The 22,823-nt window shown below is 39.2% G+C and overlaps 1 protein-coding gene across 1 annotated transcript; it reads left to right on the top strand.

Moving 5' to 3' along the window:
* The first annotated feature begins 16,165 nt into the window (after nucleotides 1-16,165).
* On the top strand, nucleotides 16,166-17,625 carry LOC147609007 (red chlorophyll catabolite reductase-like). Its single transcript, XM_086788723.1, has 2 exons — nucleotides 16,166-16,531; nucleotides 16,951-17,625. The coding sequence occupies exons 1-2, from the start codon at nucleotides 16,301-16,303 to the stop codon at nucleotides 17,566-17,568; spliced, it is 849 nt and encodes a 282-aa protein (XP_086644849.1). The 5' UTR covers nucleotides 16,166-16,300; the 3' UTR covers nucleotides 17,569-17,625.
* Nucleotides 17,626-22,823: the final 5,198 nt, after the last annotated feature.

Here is a 22,823-nt window from a genome sequence, read left to right as displayed (position 1 = left end):
AATGGGGAGCAGTTTTACACATGACAGACAAAAACTATGTATCTGCTCATGAGGAAAAATTTGTGGGGGCTAGTTGAGGGAAGAGATGAGTGCCCAGAGGTGAGAGGGAAAAATGAATGGAAGAGCAGGAATGAAAAAGCATTGGGACTTATCGCACTCAATTTAAATGATGAAATCATTCATCACATCACAAGGATACAATGGGCAAAAGATGCATGGGATGAACTCAATAAATTATTTGGCACACAAGCTAAAAATTCAAAGATAAATCTGTTGATGCAATTCTACAAACTGGATATGAAGGAAAGTGAACCTTTAATCACACACTTGAACAAATATAAAAGCATTAAGCAACAAACTGGCAGCCATTGGCAAAAAGGTAGAAGATAATGAGGCACTAGCAGTGCTTCTGAAGAGTGTGGACAAAGGGTGAATATGAAAACATTGTAGCAACACTAAAGAATGTACCTGAATTGAAGCTACACGAGATAGAAGGAGCTCTACTAGAGCAAGAGAGCAGAGGAAAAGAGAAGAAATGGCTCGACTCAATAGCAGGAGAAGAAAAAGCATTTTTCACCCGAGGAGGATTCTCTCGAATGAGGACGAGGACGAGGAAGAGGCACAGTAGGAGGAAGGACCTTCACTTGCCACAACTATGGAAAGCCAGGACACATGGCAAGAGGCTGCTTACAGCAAACCCAATGGAGAAGGAGCAACATCGGCAAACTTCATGGAGGACGAGGAAGAGGCACAGTAGGAGGAAGGACCTTCACTTGCCACAACTATGGAAAGCCAGGACACATGGCAAGAGGCTGCTTACAGCAAACCCAATGGAGAAGGAGCAACATCGGCAAACTTCATGGAGGCTCCTAAGGAAGTGGAGTCGGATCATCTTTTCTGAGAGAGAGAGAGAGAGAGAGAGAGAGAGAGAGAGAGAGAGAGAGAGAGAGAGAGAGAGAGAGAGAGAAACTCCACAACCCAATGTAACCTACCCCAACAGAGTAAAACCACCTCTGAGCCACCAATGATGTAGGCCATGTGGTAGACTGTGGTAGATGTATGTATGAGTACTTTAGTCAAGGTCACGGGCACTTGTAGTAGCCTTGGACACATAGAGAGAGAGAGTGTCAAGGACTATGAGTTTAGGGACTTGAGGCACTGGTCGCGGACTATCAAGTAAGAGGGAAACTTGGTATAGGGTCCAGGTGTGCTAGGAGTATTCACTTGAGAGGAGGTGTTGAAATATAGGAGTATTCACTTGAGAGGAGTTTAGGGACTTGAGGCACTGGTCGCGGACTATCAAGTAAGAGGGAAACTTAGTATAGGGTCCAGGTGTGCTAGGAGTATTCACTTGAGAGGAGGTTTTGAAATATACAAGTGAATAGGGTGTGTGCAGGAACAAGCCCTTGGCTAGAGGCTGTAAAAGAGAATTTGTAAATGTGAGAGAACCTGTGAAAAGGTGAGAAGATTCTACTGGGAGAGAATAAAGGGTAGCGTGAGGAGATTTAGGAGGTGTGGAGATATTTTGGGAAGAGGTGGAGAGAATCTACCAAAAGAGGTGGAGTGAATCAAGGAGAAATCAGCAGGGGGATTAGATGCTTGAATGTAAACCCTATAAATTGAGGCATTGGCCTAATGAGAATTTGCTGGTTTTTGATTATCCATGACTGCATTAAGCTATCATTTAATTGCTCACTAATTATGTCTTGATTATCATCTAATCTCTTGTTATTAATGATGTTGATTCTAGCATTTTATCCACCATAGCTCATCACATTGCTGTAATTTTAACAATATCTTAGTTCATCTAGCCATAAGGAGTGTTCTCATAAGGCTAATAAATCCATCATAATACACAATCACTGATCTCATAAGTCCATCACATTCCTCGAGAGCTGACTAGGTGGTCCAAAACCACATAAGTGCCGAGTCGACCATACTTTGACACTTTTGTGGAAATCCCGCTAGGGAACTGATACGCCAGGTTAGGGGAGTAGGAAGATAGAAGCTAGTTCTAGGTCAGTCCTACACAGTGAGTTAGTAGAGTGAAGCTAGTTGAAATAGATCTAGAAAGGAAGTGCGCACACACTAGTGTCAAGAATGTTCATGAGAGAGTCATAAGAGTACACTGGAGTGTGTATGGAGAATAAAGGTAGCTTAAATAGAGGAATGCGGCACTGCCCCCGTAGGCAGGCCAAAGCTATAGAACATGAAGGACAATTGCATTAGAACCACCACCAACCAATAAATCAAGAAGGAGATCACCCCCACATGAGCTAGGAGGCAGGAAGCTCAAGAAGAAGAAGAACTGGCAGTTGTGGGAAGGATGTCTCTCAAGTACCCTAAATTCAAGGGCAAGAGCAAGGAGGATCCAGATGCCCATATCTTAGCCTTCGAAACCACATTCTTGTGGCCACCACTAGAGCTCCATTGCCACAAAAGATAGAGTATTTTACAACAACGTTGGGTGGCAAGGCCACTAAGGGGTATGCGCAATATGGTCTAGAGCACTTCGAGACATTTGAAGATTTAAAGAAAGCCTTCCTAAAAAGATTCAGGAAAGACAAGACTATAACAGAAGTGTTGGAAAAGCTGCAGAGGCTAACTTAGAAGAGGAGGCCAATAGAGGACTATAAAGCTGAATTCTGAGCACTGCTGTTAATGTGCTTAGATTAGCCCAACTGACCTATTCTAGTCACGTTGAGCTAGTGGTTTGTGAGAGGACTAGGAAAATCTCCAGCAGGTAGTAGTGGCCTCATTTGACTTGGATACCCTTACCTTTGAACAAGTGATGGTGAGAGCACCCAAAGCTGAAGGGATCTTAAAGCAAACACAAGACAAGACCCCAAGAAGAAGAAGAAGGACACAAGGAAGAAGAAGGAGGAAGAAACTTTTGAATCGGATTCTAGAGAAGACACCTCAAAATTAGAGTCCAGATGTTGAAGAGAAAAAGCCCCGAAAAAAGAAAGGCAGGAAGTAGGTAGTAAATGTTCAGGAAGAACTAAAGGCCGCCCTAGTGAAGATTGATAGAGGACACGTAGAATCTGGACTCAGGCCAGATGTCTGGTGTAAAAGGTGTAACAATCAAGGTCACATGAAGGAGAAGTGCCAAGTAAAGAACACGCCATAGATATGCACTATTTGTGTAGAAGGAACAATTGCACTCTAGAAACGTGTTTCTACAATTCCTGGAAACAGGAATCCAAGAGTGATGGAAAGGCAGCACAGCAGCAAGCCCTAGCCATCAACCGGGTCCCCCACCACCATAGGACCTCAAATCAATAGGCCATCTAGAAGAGGAGGTGGTAGATTCGGGCCAAGGGGAGCTTGTTTCTACTGTAATGGTCTAGGACATAGACAAAATGATAGCCCCATTTTTCAACACCATTAGCAAGAACTGCAAGAGGCAAGGTGGCAAGGGAGAGGCGAACCCAACAGGAACTGATGCAGCTGTAAACATGGTAAAAGTGGACAATGGGACAAGTAAAGAACAAGAAAAACCACCAGAGGTGATGGCTGTGACACGATCACAAGGGCTTGTCGAGATGTTGATAGTAGGTAGGAATGCTAAGATGAAATAGAAACAGAAACTAGAGCAGTGGACAGGGTAGTAGAGTGTCCGTGAGCAAATAACCAAGTTGGTGCAGAGTGCACAAAGGATGGTGTGGACAGTGTAGGAAAGCTCGCTCCTCGGAGAGAATTTCGAGGAGAGTCTGGATAGGACAAACTTGGTCAAGAAAAGAGAAGAAATTGCAGTAGGAAAGAAGACGATATGCAATGGTAGAGCAATCAAAGAAAGGATGCTGAAGTGCCAACTGGAGACAATTATAACCCAGAGCAGTGGAAGTGTCGCTCCCGAGAAATGAAATGGAAGGAAATTTGGATAAGAAAACTAACAAGGGAAAGTCAAGAAAAGGAAAGGGAAGAAAAGGAGGAAGAATGTAGAGAGGCCAAGGTATACCCACCACTGACAAGGATAAAAGCAGCAACTCGTTGAAGGAATACGACCTGTGGTGGTGGGAGGATCTCAACAAGATGAAACTGAACATTACATTGGACCAAATGCTGAACCTAGTTCCCAATTACAGGTAAAAGCTGCTTCAAGCCATAGTACCAAAGGATTTGCGACTCGTAAGCTGCAATTTGTCCAGGCTTATCATCATTTGGTTTGTTGTGATTGTTGCCTCTTGTGATGTAGTTTGTAGTAGTCTCTCTAGCATTGATAGCCATTGAGTAGCCACATTGATGTGCAAGAGACTATCTATGATGTCTATGATGTCCTCCATTTTATGCTGAGGTAAGTTGTAACTTAATCAACAATTATCTTTCACACACTTTTTTCATGTGAATAACACAAATACCATCATTAAATGCAACTATTGACTTCAATTTAACACATGAGTAAATCAGATTAGTAATAATTAGATGGTAAGAATAGGAAAGAAAACATCATTAAACACAACTATTGACCCAAAATTATCTTTTATACATTTGTATAACTAAAAAATTTAATAAATAACACAACTAAACTAAAATAAGAAATAACATTATTGGACATAACATATAGACTTCAGTATAACCCAGAGCTAAATCATAACTATTAATCAAAAATTATATTTCACACACTTGTTTCACTAAAAAAATCACTAATGAACAACCTAAATAACACATAAATAACATCATTAAACTCAACAATTAGTAGGCTAACATGGTTTCACTGGCTCAACCTACTGTAGGGTGCCTTGCTAGCTTACCTGCCCAAATGGCCACTTACTTTTTGTAAGAAGAGCTAAGCAAAGGAGCTTCTCCAAGATGCTTGTATTGTTTTGCCACCTTTTTATAAGAAAAGCTAAGCAAAGGACCTTCTCCAAGGTTGCTTTATGGTGAAGTTATTGGGGAGGTTAAAGTATTGCCCTATTGCAAGATAGGTTCTTATAGTGCAACATCTTTTTTGGATGTAGATTCAACTTGTGCAAGGGATGGTGATATTTTCTTGAAGAATGATACTCCACTTTTAAGAGTAGGGGGCAAATCTAGTTGTTGTTTATCCTTATCCAAGCACGTTCTTGTATCTTCCCTTACTAGAGGAGAGGTTCTTGTTGTCCGCTTGCACATCCTTAGGATGCCACATCATTTGAGTTGATGAAGCAGATTCTTGTGAGTCTTGTGTTAAGGGTGATGGCTTTAGGGCCTTGTTCTTGGGAAACCAAATGATTGATTTGATGTCATAGAAGTCTTGAGCTTTTAAGAAATTCTTGGACGATCACTATTGTCACATGACACTGGTTTTTATTGGCAAGGTTTCTTGGCCTTGATTGGGTTTCTCTTTGACTTCTTTGTGATGGCTAGTTGGGTATGCCTTTGTGCTGATGATGTAGCCTCACATTCACCCAATGACATTGGCTCATTTGATCTTAAGCTATTGTATTCTCTTGTAATCACAACCTTTGATGATTATCTTGAAAGGTTTGTTATGGGGCCATACAAAATCCTTTGCATAGAAGCCAAATGTGAGTGTTACCCTCATAGCCTTAGGCTTGGAGCGGGTTATTGGGGAACCAAACGCTATTGTAGGGTGGGCTTGGTATGGGTGTTACTTTTCTTGCGTTACCTTTGGATTCACTTTGATGGACTCTTAGGGATCCAAAGTGTTGTGTAGTAGCCATTGTAATATCCTTGGGAAATGAGTAAGTTTTTAGGCATCTTCCATTGATTTTCTTGATAATGGAAGGTGTATAAGGTTGGGCTACACTTTGAAGGTTAGGGGCTTGGTCATTTTTCTCAGTGGATGTTGAGGAAGGGGTCTTAGTTGTAGAGGCCTTCGAATTGAGATAGTAATCGATGTTGAGGTTAGATTTTTAGTCAGAAGGGATGTCAATGTTAAAGTAACAAACTCCCTGCAAGGAACTTATTGGGGTTTGTGGATGCGTTTCACTTTTTGTGGGAGTGATATCGATGTAGAGGATATATGAATTTAAAGAAAGTGAAATCGGTGGTGAGGTGCATATGCAACTCTTCTTCATCACATACCTCCTTGGTGTTTAGTGTAAGGGTGGTCATATGTGCTTGCCCATTAATGCTCTTCATTACATGCCTCCTCGGTGTTTAGTGTAAGGGTGGCCATATGTTCTTGCCCATTGATGTGGCATTGCATGGTATCAATCCAGTCTCTTTCAAATACTACTTGACCTTGGAGTTCAACACCTGCATATCAATCACATGAAATCTACAGCCACAAGGTTATTACCTATGTAGACCATTTGATCAAAGAATCCAACACTTTTTGTCTACATTTCACAAGACATGGCAATGTAATATGGGGTTGGTGTAAGGCGTCAGTTGTCCTAGTGATTTCTAAGCTCCTAGAAACATAAATATGTGACCTGCTCTTGGATGTAGGTGGGCTTTGCCACCTTTACAAGCCATCATTGATTAGGAAGCCAAGACACACCCTCATTGGTGGGATAGCTTGTTGGTTATATTTTAATGATATGAAGGCAAAATTGGAGGCTTACCAATTGGTTGTCAGTGTTAAGGCCTAACCTATTTCTAAGGGAGCGGCATGTCAACATTGTTGTGCTATAACCTTCCCATAGGATCTTTAGGATTGTCATGTTGTTGAGAGCGAGCTATCTTCCCCCTAAGGATGACCTCCACTTTGATTACACCTATGCATGGAGTTTTCAACACCACAAGCTTTGAACTCTTTAATTATAGCCACCCAAACATTTATGTATATAGAGAGGGTTGGCCTAGGGCTACCTATGCTTTCCACCATGACATGCGATTATGGCTAGCTCCTGTGAGCTAAGTGAAGCTCACTTTTTATTTTCATGTTTTTGCCAAATGGAAAGGTAAGCCATACTCTAAGAGGAACGGTTTCTAGCAAGGAGTCATCTCTAACACTCATTGACAAGATATTAAGGGGGATGCATAGTATGAGTGGTATGTTTTCTAGCTTGAATCCACATATTGAGTGCCTATGGATTTAACAATAGGGTAGTGTGATCATTGCTATGATTTTCATCCAATCATTTGGCCTCATCTTCATTGAGTAAGGGTATTTATGAATCTTTCTCTAGTTCATCCTCAAGTTCTTGGTGACAAGTTTGACAAATATTAAGCATCGACATCCTTGCAGTTTGTGACATATGCATCAGGTGGGAATTTTTGACCCATGGGGTGTGCTTTCCATGTGCGAAGATTGACCTTTAATGTTTCACCTTTGTTTTGAATAATATAGATATGGTTAGTGCCCCAATCATGGATTAGAGTTAAGACTTGTGCATGTAGGGACACCCTAGGATGTGTCATATTCACCTGATTATTGGCTGAAGTTCACCATTGTAAACGTTTCATGCTTGTTTTGAACAACATAGTACTATGGATTCATGCATGTAGGGACACTACTAGGACGATGTCATATACACTTGGATGTTGGCTAAAGTTCATTACCATAAAATTTGTTTAAAACTCAACCCCATGGTTTTGATTTTAAGGTCTCAAACTCAAAGGTTTTGTGGTTGCTCCATCTTTTGGCTTCACTATTAGCCTGGTTTGGTCCAAGGGTGGTGTTTACCTCATTGTTTCCAACAATGCTTCATTAACTCCAAGATAGCGTGGCATTTGTTGCCTTTATAAACTACATGCAAGATTACATTTGTGGCATCACTTTCAAAATAGTGCGCTAGTTTATTAGCTCATATTTTACACATCTCAATTTTCTTAGTGCTTGCTACAACATAATGGATTTCCTAGTAATGTGGCACATGTTCTTTTGACTCCTCCATATTTGCTCAGAATCGTCCTTCCATCTAATCGTATAGATCCATCCGAAGGCATGGGCTTGCACATGGCAAATGTGCAAATGGGAAGTTTGATTTAAGAGGATAGGAAAGAAGAGAGATAAATAATTACCCTTGGTTCATATGACTCTTGCTACTTGGGTCAACAATGGTGTAAGGAATCTCAATTTCATCCTTCTTCATGGGAAGGGGTTTTCTACTTACATAAAACCCTCTTCTACAACATGTATATGCATCTATTGAATCCTTCTATGATTCAATAGATGCATCTTGGGAATCCTTGTAGGATTCCTTGATTGAATCCTTGTAGGATTTGTCTTGGGTGTCCTTGTCAAATTCTCTTTCAGAGTCCTCATAAATGGTCTCAACAAGTACTTACGAAAGCTACTTGATGGGTTACATAGGCATGGATTTTTGTGATAGGTGGGGTCGCAACTTTATTCCCCCCACTAAGGGATAGGTGGGGTCTCAACTTTATTCCTTCCCACTAAGGGATAGGTGGTAAAAGGATTACCTTCTGCCTCGGATGGATGTGAAATAGGCTCTTCTCTTCTACCACCTCAGATGTATCTAAAACAAGCTCTCCTCTTCTATTACCTCACATGTATCTAAAAGAGGTTCTACTCTTGTAGTAATCATAGTCTCTCTCTACTTCTTGACATTACCATTGTACAAATCCTCACATCATGCAATATTACATCATGTTTTGGCATTTTTCCTTATCATTATCTTGTACAATTTGTCATTTCTAGTGTTTTAATGCATTGTTTAACTTATGTAACTCTAGTCTATGTACAAAAACCTAATCTTGCCACTATGTGAACCCTGGCCGATAAACTGTAACTATGATTTCTACCCTCTCCTTTGTTCTAACCTCAGCATCATTTTCAAGGGTGTAAAATCTACCATCAATATTCGACAATCTACTATTGACATTCGATTGGTAATATAGTTTGCTTTCTCTAGGCCCTGGTTTCTAGTTCTTCTGAAGATATTTTGATGGTTGGAGATGTTGTATAGCTTTAGCAAGGTTTTTAGTGCTACAATGTCTCATCGATCAATTTCGAGCCTTATTGTAGTTCATCTTAGAGGGATTGTTGAGGATTTTGCAATGGTATTGAAGTTTGTTTTGGGAATGCAAATATTCTTTGATTACCAAAACAAGGGTATAGGATTGTAGGTTGCAAAATCATAGTTCAACATTCAAACAAAGTGAAAGGACAAAAAAATAGAGATACTAAGTCTTGGTTTTGAAGGTTACCATTGAAAAAGGATCAAACAAATTTTGAGCCAGACACATTGGTCATTGTGAATCTTGGAAAGATCTCAAGAGGAAAAAATGGGTATAAGAGACCAATCTTAGCATCTTGGAATCTTTGTAACTCGGCATAATCCAAAAGTTGACAACAAGGAGTTTGGCCAAGTACATATTAAAAAAAATTAGGTTCTAAGAGCTAAACTTCTCAGCCTCATATCAAGAGTATAGGTGAACTTGGATCTCTGCATTAGTTGGTCAAGGCCATCAGCCAAAGGTTAGCATCAAAGCTATAAGGACAGTGATGGACCATCAGGGTGCTGGGGTATGAACATATCCTTCAAGACGAAAGGCAAGTGTGTGTGTGTGTGTGTGTGTGTGTGTGTGTGTGTGAGAGAGAGAGAGAGAGAGAGAGAGAGAGAGAGAGAGAGAGAGAGAGAGAGAGAGAGAGAGAGAGAGAATAAACAATATCATGCTATTGTTGCATAAATACTTGATTATTTTGCTTGCTTGTATACATGTTGCTCTACATGCTATTGTTGCATAAACCATAAACATAGTGTGTAAATAGAGAATGTGTGCGCATGTTATTGTTATTGTTATTGTTATTATTATTGTACATTATGTTATTGTTGTGTAAATAAAGAAGTTGTTGCTATGAATTAAGCCACCACTTAATTGAGCACCATCAATAATTATTTTAAAATTTAATATGCTCTTTTATGAGTCAAGGGTTGTTCCATGCCCTATCACCTATGTTTACGTAACATTAATTTATGAGGTTTACACATGTCAAAATAATTAATCAAGTTTTTTTGATTTTTTAAATAAAATTTGGGTGCATCATTGTAGAGTCCACCTAGTGACACATATAGCCTTTTCTATATTAACAAAAAAGGTAAAAAGAAAAAATGTGAGCAAAAAATGCTGACCATTCTCTTAGGGGCAAGAGATCATGGTCATGGCTAAAAATGCATGGGTATAGACCCTGTTGAGATTATAAGCTCAATGACAGATAGAGCTAGGCACGATATGTGCTGGCATGGTAGATATCAACATGTGTGTGACAATAAATGGCTGCGTCTAGCTGGCCACAGTGTGTGGACATTAGATAGGGTTATTTGGTGTGTGAACACAACACATTTAGTGTGTGCTGTGTAGTTCTCTTCTATTATACATCGTGTGAGAGTGGATATGGCTTCTCTTTGGTTAGGGTTACACTAATGGATTAGGGTTTTCTCTCTTGTGTGTGTGCTCTCTCTTTATCAGTCTTTTATCATGGTATCAGAGCCTGGTGCTCTCTAACTATCAGGGTTTTGTGAATGAGTAAAGAAGAGGAAAAAATTCTGTTTTGGAGCTATCCATTGGAGCTTGGAGCAAAGAGAAGCTGGGAGCACACCCCTACTCAACAGATCTAAAAGTTAAGGACCACGGGTAGCAAATCTAAACACCCTTGAGAGGATTGCAGGTGATTTAACACAAGCAAAGTAGGATTTGAGTTGCCCAAAGCAGTGAAAATTTTGGTTTTTTGCAAGCTTATATGGAAAGCTTGAGAGCTTGATTGGAAGAGGCAAATGCATGTATTAGTTGAAGGGCATATGTATCTAGCAGTGAAAATTTTAGTTTTTTGCAAGCTTTAATGGAAAGCTTGAGAGCTTGATTGGAAGAGGCAAATGCATGTATTAGTTGAAGGGCATATGTATCTAGCATTGATGAATGGAATAGCAATGCATATGCAATCCCTTGCTTGATTTTGGAGCAAATCTATGTGATATTAAAGAGGTCAAATTCTAGTTTTTGAGCTACACAAGAATAGATGTATGATACGATTACATCACCAAAGAAGATGCAATTGAAGTAGAAGATTCATGGTGTGACTCGAAGCAATAGAAGTGTAAATGATTATGTGCAAGAGATCAAAGAATGTGCTAATGCACTAGCATCTATTGGTGGTCCTATGGATGATGATGACTTGATAGCCATTACATTGAATGGCTTGGGAAAAGAGTACAAGGCATTTGAAATCTCAATCAGGGTTAGAGGTGGAGACCCCCCAGACTTTGATGAGCTAATTTCATTGCTATTGTGGAAGAGATGAAACTTGGAATAGGTGCCTCATCTAGCACAAATGAAAATGCAAGGGATCAAGCATTTTACACTCATCGTGGTGCTAGAGACAGGGGGAGATTCAGCAGGATGTGTAGGTGGGCGTAGCTAGCATGATCGATCACCACAGTCTCAATAGAATTTTCAGCCATCATTCGGTGCTAGAGGTGGTCGTGGTTTTCACCCTCATGCTAGAGGAAGATCTGTATCTAGAGGCAGGGGGAGATGGCAAACACTGCAACAGAATGCTAGTAGCATTGAGTGTCACTATTGTGGTAAAATGGGACATATGGCTAGAGACTGCTATAAAAAGCAGAATGACTTTCGTGGGTGGAAGAGTGCAGCATGGCAATTATGCATCATCTAGTAATGAAAAACATGAGGAGCACTTGTTTGCCATGAAACATGTAATAGGTACTACGACATCACAAAGGGAGAGTGATGATATTTGGTATATGGATTTTGGAGCGTCGAACCACATGACATGCCATGGTGAGTGGTTTGACAGGATGACGCCTACACATCAGGGCTATGTTGCTACTGTGGATGATACTTAACATCCTATTACACATGTAGGAAGTGTGCCATTGCGTATGCATGATGGCAGAGTAAAAACCATGTCAGATGTGTTGTATGTGCCAACAATTACAAAGAGTCTTGCATCGGTTGATCAAATGGTGGATCAAGGAATGCAAGTTAGGTTCAATCAATGGTGGCTATTTTGTTGAGGACTTTAAAAATGGTTGCAAGTTAATTGCAAAGGGGGGAGAAAGAAGGTAGAATGTTCAAATTGAGTGCAAGCATTCCAGAGTTGAAGTCTGCTATGTTTTCAAAAAGTCGAGGGGTTGTGCCAGACATTGATATTTGGCATAAGAGAATTGGGCATGTGAATATTCAAAAGCTGAAATCTATGCAAGCAAAAGGTATAGTTGGTGGTTTTGCCCAGGTCCAAATCTGATGGTAGTAATCATATATGTGAAGCATGTAGATTTGGGAAGCAAGCAAGGTTGCAATTTCCAAAAGATGGTTAAATCAGCAGAAGACCATTGGAAATCATTCACAGTGACATATGCGGTCCAGCACAGACTCCAACTATCAATGGTTGTAGGTATTATGTCACATTTATTGATGATTATAGCAGGATGACTTGGATTTACTTCTTGAAAGAGAAGAGTGAAGCACTTGGGAAGTTCATTGACTTCAAAGCATTGGTGGAAAAACAGTATGGTCAATGGATCAAGTGTTTAAGGATAGATGGTGGCGGTGAGTACACATCACATGCATTTGTTGATGCCTTCTTGAGAGAGCATGGGATAAGAAGACAAATTACATGCAGGTACACACCTCATCAGAATGGTGTTGAGAGGAAAAACAGGATCATTGGTGAGATTTCAAGAGCTATGCTTAATGAGAAGTCTATGCTAAATTATTTTTGGGCAGAAGCATGTGCTATTGTAGCTATTGTAGTGTACTTGTTGAATAGGATTCCTACAGTAGCTGTATATGAGAGTACACCTATTATGAGGATGACAGGATTTAGGCCGGATATTGGTCACTTGAAAGTCTTTGGATGTGTTGCATATGTTCATGTACCAGATGAGAGAAGAAGGAAATTGGATCCAAAGGCTGAAAAATGTGTTTTCATTGGGTATGCGCAAGAGAGAAAAGCATACAAATGCTATAATCCAGTGACAAAACAGGTTACCATTAGCAGAGATGTGATCTTTGATGAGATGGGAACTTGGTACAAAGAAAGTGAGCATGCCATAGTTGATGACATAGATGCAAATGCAGATGTGAATCTTCCTATGCAAGAATCTACGAGTATGAGTGGACCACTTGAGTCATCCAGTGATAATGTGAGTCCATGGTCAAGAAGATTGAGACATGCTGTGAGCACTGAGACTAGTGTGCTGTGGATAAAGAAAAGAAGAAAGTGGAAGGTATTGGCATTGGTACTATAGGTTATGATTCATCAAGCTTAGAAAGCCTTGATGAAGAATTGGGGATTCCAAAAATAAGAACTCTAGGTGTTAGAAATGATAGGTATATGCCACCACATGCTAGAGCACATGAAGCTTGTAGTGAGCCACAACCAATGAGGAGATCATAGAGAGTGAGATACCCAGTACTATAGAGGTTGACATACAGGGGTTATGCTATGCATTATGCATATATGACATTAGTGGTAAAGCATGTAGAGCCTTCATGTTTTGAAGAGGCTATTGGTGGCAAGGAGACATGGGATTGAGCCATGGATGAGGAGATGGATGCCTTGGTGCATAATGACACGTGGGATTTGGTAGATTTGCTAGATGGCAAGAATGTGATTGGTTGTAAATGGGTTTACAAAGTGAAGTGTAAATTAGATAGTTCAATAGAGAGGTATAAAGCAAGGTTGGTTGCAAAAGGATATGCATAGACACATGGTTTGGATTATGATGAGACATTTAGCCCAGTGGCTAAGATGGCTACAGTTAGGTCTGTGATATCTATGGTTGCTTCTCGTGGATGGAATCTGTTTCAAATGGATATGAAGAATGCCTTCCTCAATGGTGAGCTACAAGAGGAAGGATTTATGGAACAGCCAGAGGGGTATGTACACCCTAAGTATCCCACACATGTATGCAGATTGAAGAAAGCATTGTATGGTTTAAAGCAGGCACCAAGAGCTTGGAGTGACAAAATAAGCAAGTATCTTATGAGCATTGGTTTTCATGTGGGAAACTCAGATTCTTCACTTTATGTGAAGAAGACACAGAATGGATTTGTTGTGATAGTCATTTATGTGGATGACTTGATTGTGATAGGTGATCATGGGAAAGACATTGAGGATGTGAAGACATCTTTAAGCAGACAGTTTGATATGAATAATTTGGGTGAACTCAGATTCTTTCTTGGTATTGAGGTGATCAGGACATCTCATGGTATATGGCTGGTGTGCAAAGGCAGTATGCTTTAGACATGTGTTAGCAAAGTATGGAATGACAGGTTGTAAGTCTATGATGACACCTTTGGAGCAAAATATGAAGCTTATGGCTGATTTGGGTGATGAACTGGAAGATGTCACCATGTACAGGAAAATGGTTGGTAGTCTTATCTACTTGACTATTACGAGGCCGGACTTATGTTATGCTATGGGACTAGTGAGTCAGTTTATGCAGAGTCCCAGCAAGAAGCCTCATTTGGATGCTATCAGGAGGATTATGAGATATGTGAAGACCACTGCCCATTATGGTCCATTTTATGAGTCAAGGAAAGAGTTGAATGTGTATGGTTACACAGATGTAGATTGGGCAGGAAGTTCATATGATAGGAGATCTACTAGTGGGTATGCGTTTAGCATTGGGAGTGCTGCACTAAGTTGGAGTAGCAAGAAGCAACCCACAGTTGCCTTGTCTAGTACAGAGGTAGAGTATAGAGGTGCGGCTATGGCCGTATGTGAGGTGATGTGGCTGAAAAAGCTACTTGGTGATTTGGGTCAGCATTGTGATGATGGAGTTGTCATACATTGTGACAATATTAGCACTATACAGTTGGCTAGTAACCCTGTCTATCATGCGAGGACCAAACACATAGAGATTCATTATCATTTCATCAGGGAGAAAGTGTTGGATGGACAAATTGATTTGTCTTATGTGAAGATAGATGAGCAAGTGGCTGACATATTTACTAAGTCACTTGGGAAGGACAAGTTTGAGTACTTCCGAGACAGGCTTGGAATACAAGAGATGGATATGATGAGCTTGAGGGAGAGTGTTGATGAGAAGAAAAGTGTTGATAGCCCAAGCTCATCTTCTTCATCTATGGCTATACATCATGAGCTTGAGAGGGGTTGTTGAGATTACAAGCTCGATGATGACAGCTAGAGCTATGCACGATATGTGCTGGCATGGTAGATAGCAGCATGTGTGTGACAATAAATGGCCGCGTCCAGCTGGCCACAGTGTGTGGACATTAGATAGGGTTATTTGGTGTGTGAACACAACACATTTAGTGTGTGGTGTGTAGTTCTCTTCTATTATGCATTGTGTGAGAGTGGATATGGCTTCTCTCTTTGGTTAGGGTTACACTAATGGATTAGGGTTTGCCCTCTTGTGTGTGTGCTCTCTCTTTATCAGTATTTTATCAGACCCATGAACGTAAACAATCACACAATAATATATACATAGTAGAAGAAAACATAAATAAGAAGTTTCTTGGGTATAAACCCAAGAAGATAAATAATCACACAATACTATACATAGTAGAAGAAAATAGAAATAAGACTCTCGTCTCTATCTCTTTATTTTTGGAAGGGGGAGGAATGTTAACAATCAAATGTAAATGAAACTACTTCAAATGCAAGTTTGTAGAAGTGAAGACCATGGGTTTCTAACCATAAGGGAGCTAAAAATCAACCATCTTTTTGTGATATTTTATAAATAGATTTACATTTGAGTTACTCCACAATATGCATACCATTTGCCCAAATTTTATGGGGAAATACATAAATGTAGATCATTTGAGCTGCCCCCCTTCTCTCCCGACGGGTGGGGAGATGGACGGGGAGTCTCCCTTTTCTCGGATGGGCAAGAGATGGACAGGGAAGACTCTCGGTCCATGAGAATGGGTGGGGGAGATCTCCCCCCATTTAGGCCTTTGCTCTTTTTCCACCACTGAGTGTGTAAAGCACCTTAGAGTGATAACAAGTGATACTTTTTCCTCAATATAATTTGTTGGAAGGAGTTAAAAAAATAATTTGTTGGTAGGAGGGAGGAAATTTTATTAATAAAATAATGTGTTGGTAAAAATAATTAAAAAAATCAACATCGTGGAACAAGCACGATTGCATGATGGTCGGGCACGTTGTTGAAATATGCGTTGAACCTCCTCCTGCACCTCCACCTGCAGCTCCGCCTCCGCCTCCGCCTCAGCTCCCACCTCCACCCCACCTCCTCTATGTAAGTGGCACCTCCAATTCAATACCACACATTCTTTTGCAATGCGTTGAACCTCCTCCTGCACCTCCACCTCCACCTCCACCTCCACCTGCAGCTCCGCCTCCGCCTCCGCCTCCGCCTCTCCCACCTCCTCTATGTAAGTGGCACCTCCAATTCTACTAGAATTGGGCCATTGCGCCTGCATCCTTGTGATGGAGAATGGATCAACGCCAGGCGGCTTGAGCTCAGCCTCATGGGTGCAGTTCCCTTTCCTGTCCGACGCAGCTCGCGGGCTCATGGCCAGCATAGCCGACACCATAGATCAAGAGTTGGGTCCGCTTCTCTCACAAAGCAAAACGCCCCCTGACGTCGTCCACTTCAAAAACTCCAAAGAAACTGCAGAAGGGTCGGTTGTCCTTAGAGCTGGCAAAGACACAGGCCAGGTACACCATTAACCTATATTAATGCTTATGTTTTATCAATTAACCTATACTAATGCTTATGTTTTATCAATTAACATATACTAATGCTTATGTTTTATCAATTGATTATATCACCACCATTAACCTTAATATTATAACATGCACATTCGACTAATCTTAATTGAGATCATCACCATAACCCTTGATTACTCAATTCTATCATTCTAATCTCCCATAACCCTTGATTACTCAATTATATCATTCTAATCTCAATTGAGCTCACCTCCATAGCCCTTGATTACTCAATTCGATCATTCTAATCTCAATTGAAATCACCTCCATAACCCTTCATTACTCAATTCGATCATTCTAATCTCAATTGAAAGCACCTCCATAACCCTTGATTACTCGATTATATCATTCTATTATGGTTCATGCAGGTAAGCTTTGTGTTGGGCTCTTGGCTTCATTGCAAATTAACAGCTGGTACCCTTGACATTGCCACCATTATAGTCATGCTAGGGCCGGAAATAGATGCCCCCCACTTCATGTTTGAATTCATTCAAAACGACAGCAATAGTCTAGTCCTACTATTGGACTTGCTACCAAGGAAGGATGTGGTGCTCGAGCCTGATTATCTCAAACGCTTCTATGAGGACATGGGCCTAGAAAAGCTAAGAAAAGGCTTGGAAAAGATACCCCAATCTAAGGTTTATGTGCCAAGCTCATTATATGTGAGAAGTGTGGTGTCCCCTACCGCTTTGCTTTATAAATTTAAGAGCTTTCAACAATCTAGTACCCCCATGGGCAAAGAGGACCTTGATGTCCTAGTAAAGGAAATTGTCCACCCTACTGCCAAGGAGGTCCTCTTCAAATGGTTGGATGCATTTAGACATAAAGGAAAGAGAGTAGAAGGTGAAGAGAGTAGAAAGTTAATGGAGAGAGATACCCAGATAAAAAATAAGGGTGTTGAAATTGACCTCAGCTCCAACATGCCTAGGCTCTTTGGCCATGGTATTACCACTAGGGTTATCCAAGCTTACCGCAATGGAGTGTAAACCTATGCTCAATCCCAACAAGGATGTAATACATGAAAAAATTATAACTTACTTCTACATCAATCTCTTTTCTTCCTGGGTAACCTTAGTAGAAAGTGATCTCTTTCTTTTTATAAGCACTATAATTGAATGTGATGACTTGCCTTAACTAAAAATTCTTTTTATAAGCACTATAATTGAATGTGATGACTTGCCTTAACTGAAAATTCTAAAAATTTGAATTAAAAGGTTATGTAATCTTTTGCTAGATAGGCATGACAAGTAGATTTTTTTAATTGAAAATAAGGGATGATTTATCCTCTCATGGACAAATATGCTGTCTACGAAAAATAAAAAATAAAAAGTCTTTTTTGAGAAGGTTTCCCCATTCTTGGTTCTAAAAATTCCCACATTCTTAAAACTCATATTCATCCTAGATTTTTTGCATGAATGATCAATACTATATTTTTTAAAGAAAAATTAGGGTTTCTAATGAGTATGAGTTGTAGGTTGGGGCTACATGATAGAAGATGCTATTATGTAGAGAAATATGCTAGGCTATAGATTTATAGTATTAAATTAGAAATAAGTGCTCCTACCAATCCACAAAGTAGGAGACCCTTTTTGGACCCCAATAACTACTAGACTATCATGATTGGTCATGCTATGGCCAAGATTTATGGGACATTATATAGTAGGTTGAAAGAAAGGTAAAGGCAAATGATCGCTTCTTCATAGGTAGAATCACTTGCATTAAATCATATCTTTACTCTTAAGGGTATCATAGACGAGGTGAGAGCATGCAAAAAGCAAGTCTACTCTTGCGTTGTGGGATTTTGTATGTATTTTGATTTAATACGAAGAGTAATTGGTACCTTGATGAGATCTCTAAGCTTACGTTGGCAAGTGCTTGATCATAATTGGCCAGTACATGAGTGTCAATTCTTGTCTTGAACGGGGATGCCATAGCCCTCATTTTAGATTCAACACAGGGCCCACAACTATTATTTTGTGGGGAAAATACAAGATTATTATTATTTATACTTCACACTAGTGACCACGCTAGAGGTAGGAAATGTATTGTATCGAGGTGATTTGATTTAGTTGGTCACTTCACATGTATTATGAGGCTAGCTATATAGGGTCCAATTTGTGAGAGGACATGTAACTCTCCTCCACTTGGAGAAGAAATTTTGGGCTCTTTTTCAAGAACTTAATACTAAGAGCTTGATCTTTGACACCTTGGTGAGAGGACATGCAACCCTCCTCCACGTGGAGAAGAAATGTTAGGCTCTTTTTCAAGAACTTAATACTAAGAGCTTGCTCTTTAACACCTTGGTGAGTCTAATCAAAATTTACAAAGCTTCTATTTAGGGTCCATATTTGGGAGATGAGAATTGAGATGCAAGTGATAATGTTCTCATTTAAGCCATATTTTTTATGCAACACAAAATCATATAGGTTGAGTTTTGAGTAGCTCGATTAGTCTCAGATTCCCTCTTTCATATTATTACTTATCATTTATATTCACTAAACAAAGGATGCCTCTCAAGATTGGCACTTAAGTCTAAGCTTATGTAGGAAGAACAAAGTAGATCATGGTTCTCCCTCACCACTAGATGGTTTACCCCACATGGTCTTATGGCACTTACGTCTAAGCTTACATAGGAAGAACAAAATAGATCATGGTTCTCCCTCACCACTGGGATGGTTTACCCCACATGGTCTTATGGTGGATCATCTTCCTCCATTTGAATATATCCTAGCACCCCCCTGTAAGATCCCTTCCATAGACTAAGAGATCAACCAAATCATCCACCTAAAATTGATCGAGGTGCATAAAACCCATCAAAGCTTAACTTCTACATAAAGTACTTCTTTGAAAAGGATGGTTTTGTTTAGAAACCTGAATTTTTCTATATACATCTGTCTTATGCCAAGAGGATTTAATTGGTCAAATGAGATTCACATTTTCTTCAAATTGAGGATTTAACTGGTCAGATGAGATTATCTCCACATTTTCTTCAAATTGAGATAGGCAAGGTAGAGATAAAGGAGCACTATTATTTCCTTGTGTAGTCTACTATGAGATATAAGAGCCACTTTGGAGAGGGATTCAACCCCCTTTGCAAGTGATGTGCTAAAGAGATAAGAGATGCTTGTGTATGTATCGGTTAGAGTTGCATTATCATAGGGAGGCCTTGATGTAACTACATTATCATAGGGTGGCCTTGATGTTCATAGATTCGAGTCATACTTTTAGGTGGTTGTAAGATAACAGTCTCACAATGTAATAGTGTATATGACATGTCCTGAATTCAATAGGTAGACAATTTGATCTTATAATGTTAGTAAATTTCTTCTTTTAACTCTAATTCTGTTCCCACTTTTGCAGGCCCAAAAAGCACATTCTAATTTGAACTAATTATTATATGATTTGGAGGTATGAAGAAGAAGCAATTTTTTGTACACCACATCTTTAACACTAAAATTATTTATTTTTACGCAATTAATCGCCACACAAGGATAGGGCATCATGAGGATAATGTGGCAATATAGTCAAATTTCATTTTAATGGTTAGAAAATTACTTCAAAGTGTTAGAAAAATTAAACAAAAAATATTTTTAATGATTCTTCAATAATTTCATATGAGATAGTAGTGCCAATCAATGTGAATCTATGAAAAATAATTTGGTTGAATTTGAGTAAGAAAATGTATATTTTTAATGATTCTTCAATAATTTCATAAAAGATAGTAGTGCCAATCATTTGTGAATCTATGAAAAGTAAGAAAACATATATTTTCACCCATTTTATGTGAAAGGGTCTGTTCTTGAGTAGTTTCTCTCCTTCTTCTAGGGCTAAACCCAACCCTAACTAGGCTTTGTAACCTAGGTTAGGTGGTGTATCACGCCTATGTGGAGACATCTTAGGTGGCCATTCATGTGCCCACCTGCCTAACATGTCACCTACATATGGCATTCATTCCACCTCGTCTCATTGATGACATGGTATACCACCTCATGTGGTGCCATGCCACATGCATTGACACATCATCAAGAAGGGAGAGTTGCCACCTCGCTGGAGATGCTACATCATTAGTCCATGTCATCAAAGCATCCACCATGTGGACATGCAACATCATCATGGAGTGTTACTATGTGTCATAGGCCCGACCACATCATTAACTTTAGTTGCTATATCATCACCAACTATATATCCATTCATGGTTTTCACATTCTTATATTTTTTAAAGAAACATATATATTTAATTTCTAGATAATCTATGCAAATGTATCTTAAATGTTCATAAGATATGTTTTTTTAAATAGAAAAAAGCCTTTAAATCAAATGTACATAAATTAGACAAAATATTATTTATAGTTGAATAGAATATTTTTAATTTAAATTTTTATATTCCACAACACTCATCTCATATCTTCCGTTTTAGTGAAGGAATCTCAGTTTGCTTCCATCTAGCATAATGAAGGGGGGGGGGGGTTCAATTCTACTCGTGGTCTGGTACCACTCCAAAAGTCAAAGCGTGAGATGAAGTCTCATAGTCAAAGGTCAGGTTAAAATATGATTGGGTAATGATTTGACTTGATTGCAAATGCATAATATTTGATTTAGCATCAAAATCACTTATGAAAGTTCTTTTTATGATGATTTTATGATGTTTTTAGTTATTTATGGATTTTTATGGTTCTTTTATAACGTTTTTTGTATTTTTAAGGTTTTTTGACAAGAACACAATAAACTTACATACGAAAAGAAAGGACAAGATGCATATAACAATGTAATTATGTGTTTTTTTAGCTTTTCTTATTTTTTCACTCTTTGGAGATCGAGTCACATCGGCGATCAAGATGATAGATGGGCAATCTGGATGTTAAACGATCCGAACAAGCTACGATCTAAAAACTTACAAATTTGAATATGTTGATAATCGAGAGATTTGATCGACGATTTGAGTAATAGCACAATGTAGAATTAAATCACTCGATCTGAAAAGGTCAATTATCTAAAAAGATAGGCACGAACCGAGCTTTAAATGATCTACCTTCTGGGACAATCTTAGAGTAGGATTAGTGCTCTGGACTCTTGAGTTGAGATCGATGATTGGGCTTGGATGTGTATTGGGTCGGCGATCCAAATTTTGGGATTGGTAATCTAACTCTACATTAACTTCTTAGGTATAACAGAGAATATTTGATTAGTTCCTTGACAACCCCCATTGATTGGTACCATGATAGCCCCTTTGATTAGTTCCTTGAAAACCCCCTTTGATTGGTACCTTGAGAACCCCCCCTTTGATTAGTACCATGATGAAGACCATTTACATAGATAGTCCGCCGTCTTCAGCCACTTTTTAGGCTCTGGTCTCAATCATTTGGATGTGAGCTCGACTATCTAAATCTAGAAAATTCAAATTTGGATCGACGATTCAAAAATTCCAAAGAGCAAAAAACACACTTTTTTTATTTTATTTTTATTTTTTCTTAATATTTTTGGGCGTTTTGACATGATAAGCTTGATTAGCAACACTCCAATGTCATGATTTTTAACTCAATTTTATAAAAAACAAAAACTACAAAGTTTAATTTTCTTGATGTCGTGTGTACTGGTTCTAATTGACGGAGTACATGATACAGCTCTATGCAAATTTGGAGGAGAACTCACCCACCAAAAATATACAAAATTCTAATATACACTAACTTTCTAATTACTTAAGGCTGATGCTCATAGTAATGATGAAATCAACAAAGAGGAGAGAGAACATACCTCAATCACACCTGGGAGGGCTTGCTTTTCATTCCACCACTCCCATGAGATAAATAATAGAACAAACTAATCAACATAAAACACAAGAAAGGTTAAGGCTAGAAGCAAGCCTACTCTAATCACAAAAACCCACTCCTAAATAGTCAAATGACACACACAATCACTCAAAACAACTCAAATCCTACTCTAGAACACATCTCCTTAATATTCTACCAAGGATTTGTATCTAAGGGTAAGAAAGAGTAAGAATAATAGACAATTTTTTAGCAAAAGATATCTCAACTTCCTTACCTCATCCATGACTAGTTTGATCCCCGATAACGTAGCCATTTGTTCATGTAAAGGATCTTCTTGCTCTCTAGCAAAGGAACCATAACTACATGCAAATGGTTACACCATTGTCTTGGATCATGGAAGTTCCTATTGGAGAGGCTAATTGTTATATCCCTCTTGTTTGAGCCCTTTCTCTACTTTCAAATCAACTAAGTAA

This window comes from Cibotium barometz, chromosome 52, assembly GCF_041138505.1.
Source record: "Cibotium barometz isolate CiBa-2024 chromosome 52, ASM4113850v1, whole genome shotgun sequence".
Classification (NCBI taxonomy): domain Eukaryota; kingdom Viridiplantae; phylum Streptophyta; class Polypodiopsida; order Cyatheales; family Cibotiaceae; genus Cibotium; species Cibotium barometz.
This window is presented reverse-complemented; position numbering and strand designations above follow the sequence as displayed.

What these genes read in the sequence shown, in the direction of transcription:
- LOC147609007 (XM_086788723.1), top strand. Translation starts at nt 16,301, where the DNA reads ATGGAGAATGGATCAACGCCAGGCGGCTTGAGCTCAGCCTCATGGGTG. An exon ending in CTGGCAAAGACACAGGCCAG is followed by an intron (nt 16,532 to 16,950) that starts GTACACCATTAA and finishes TGGTTCATGCAG; the next exon opens with GTAAGCTTTGTGTTGGGCTC.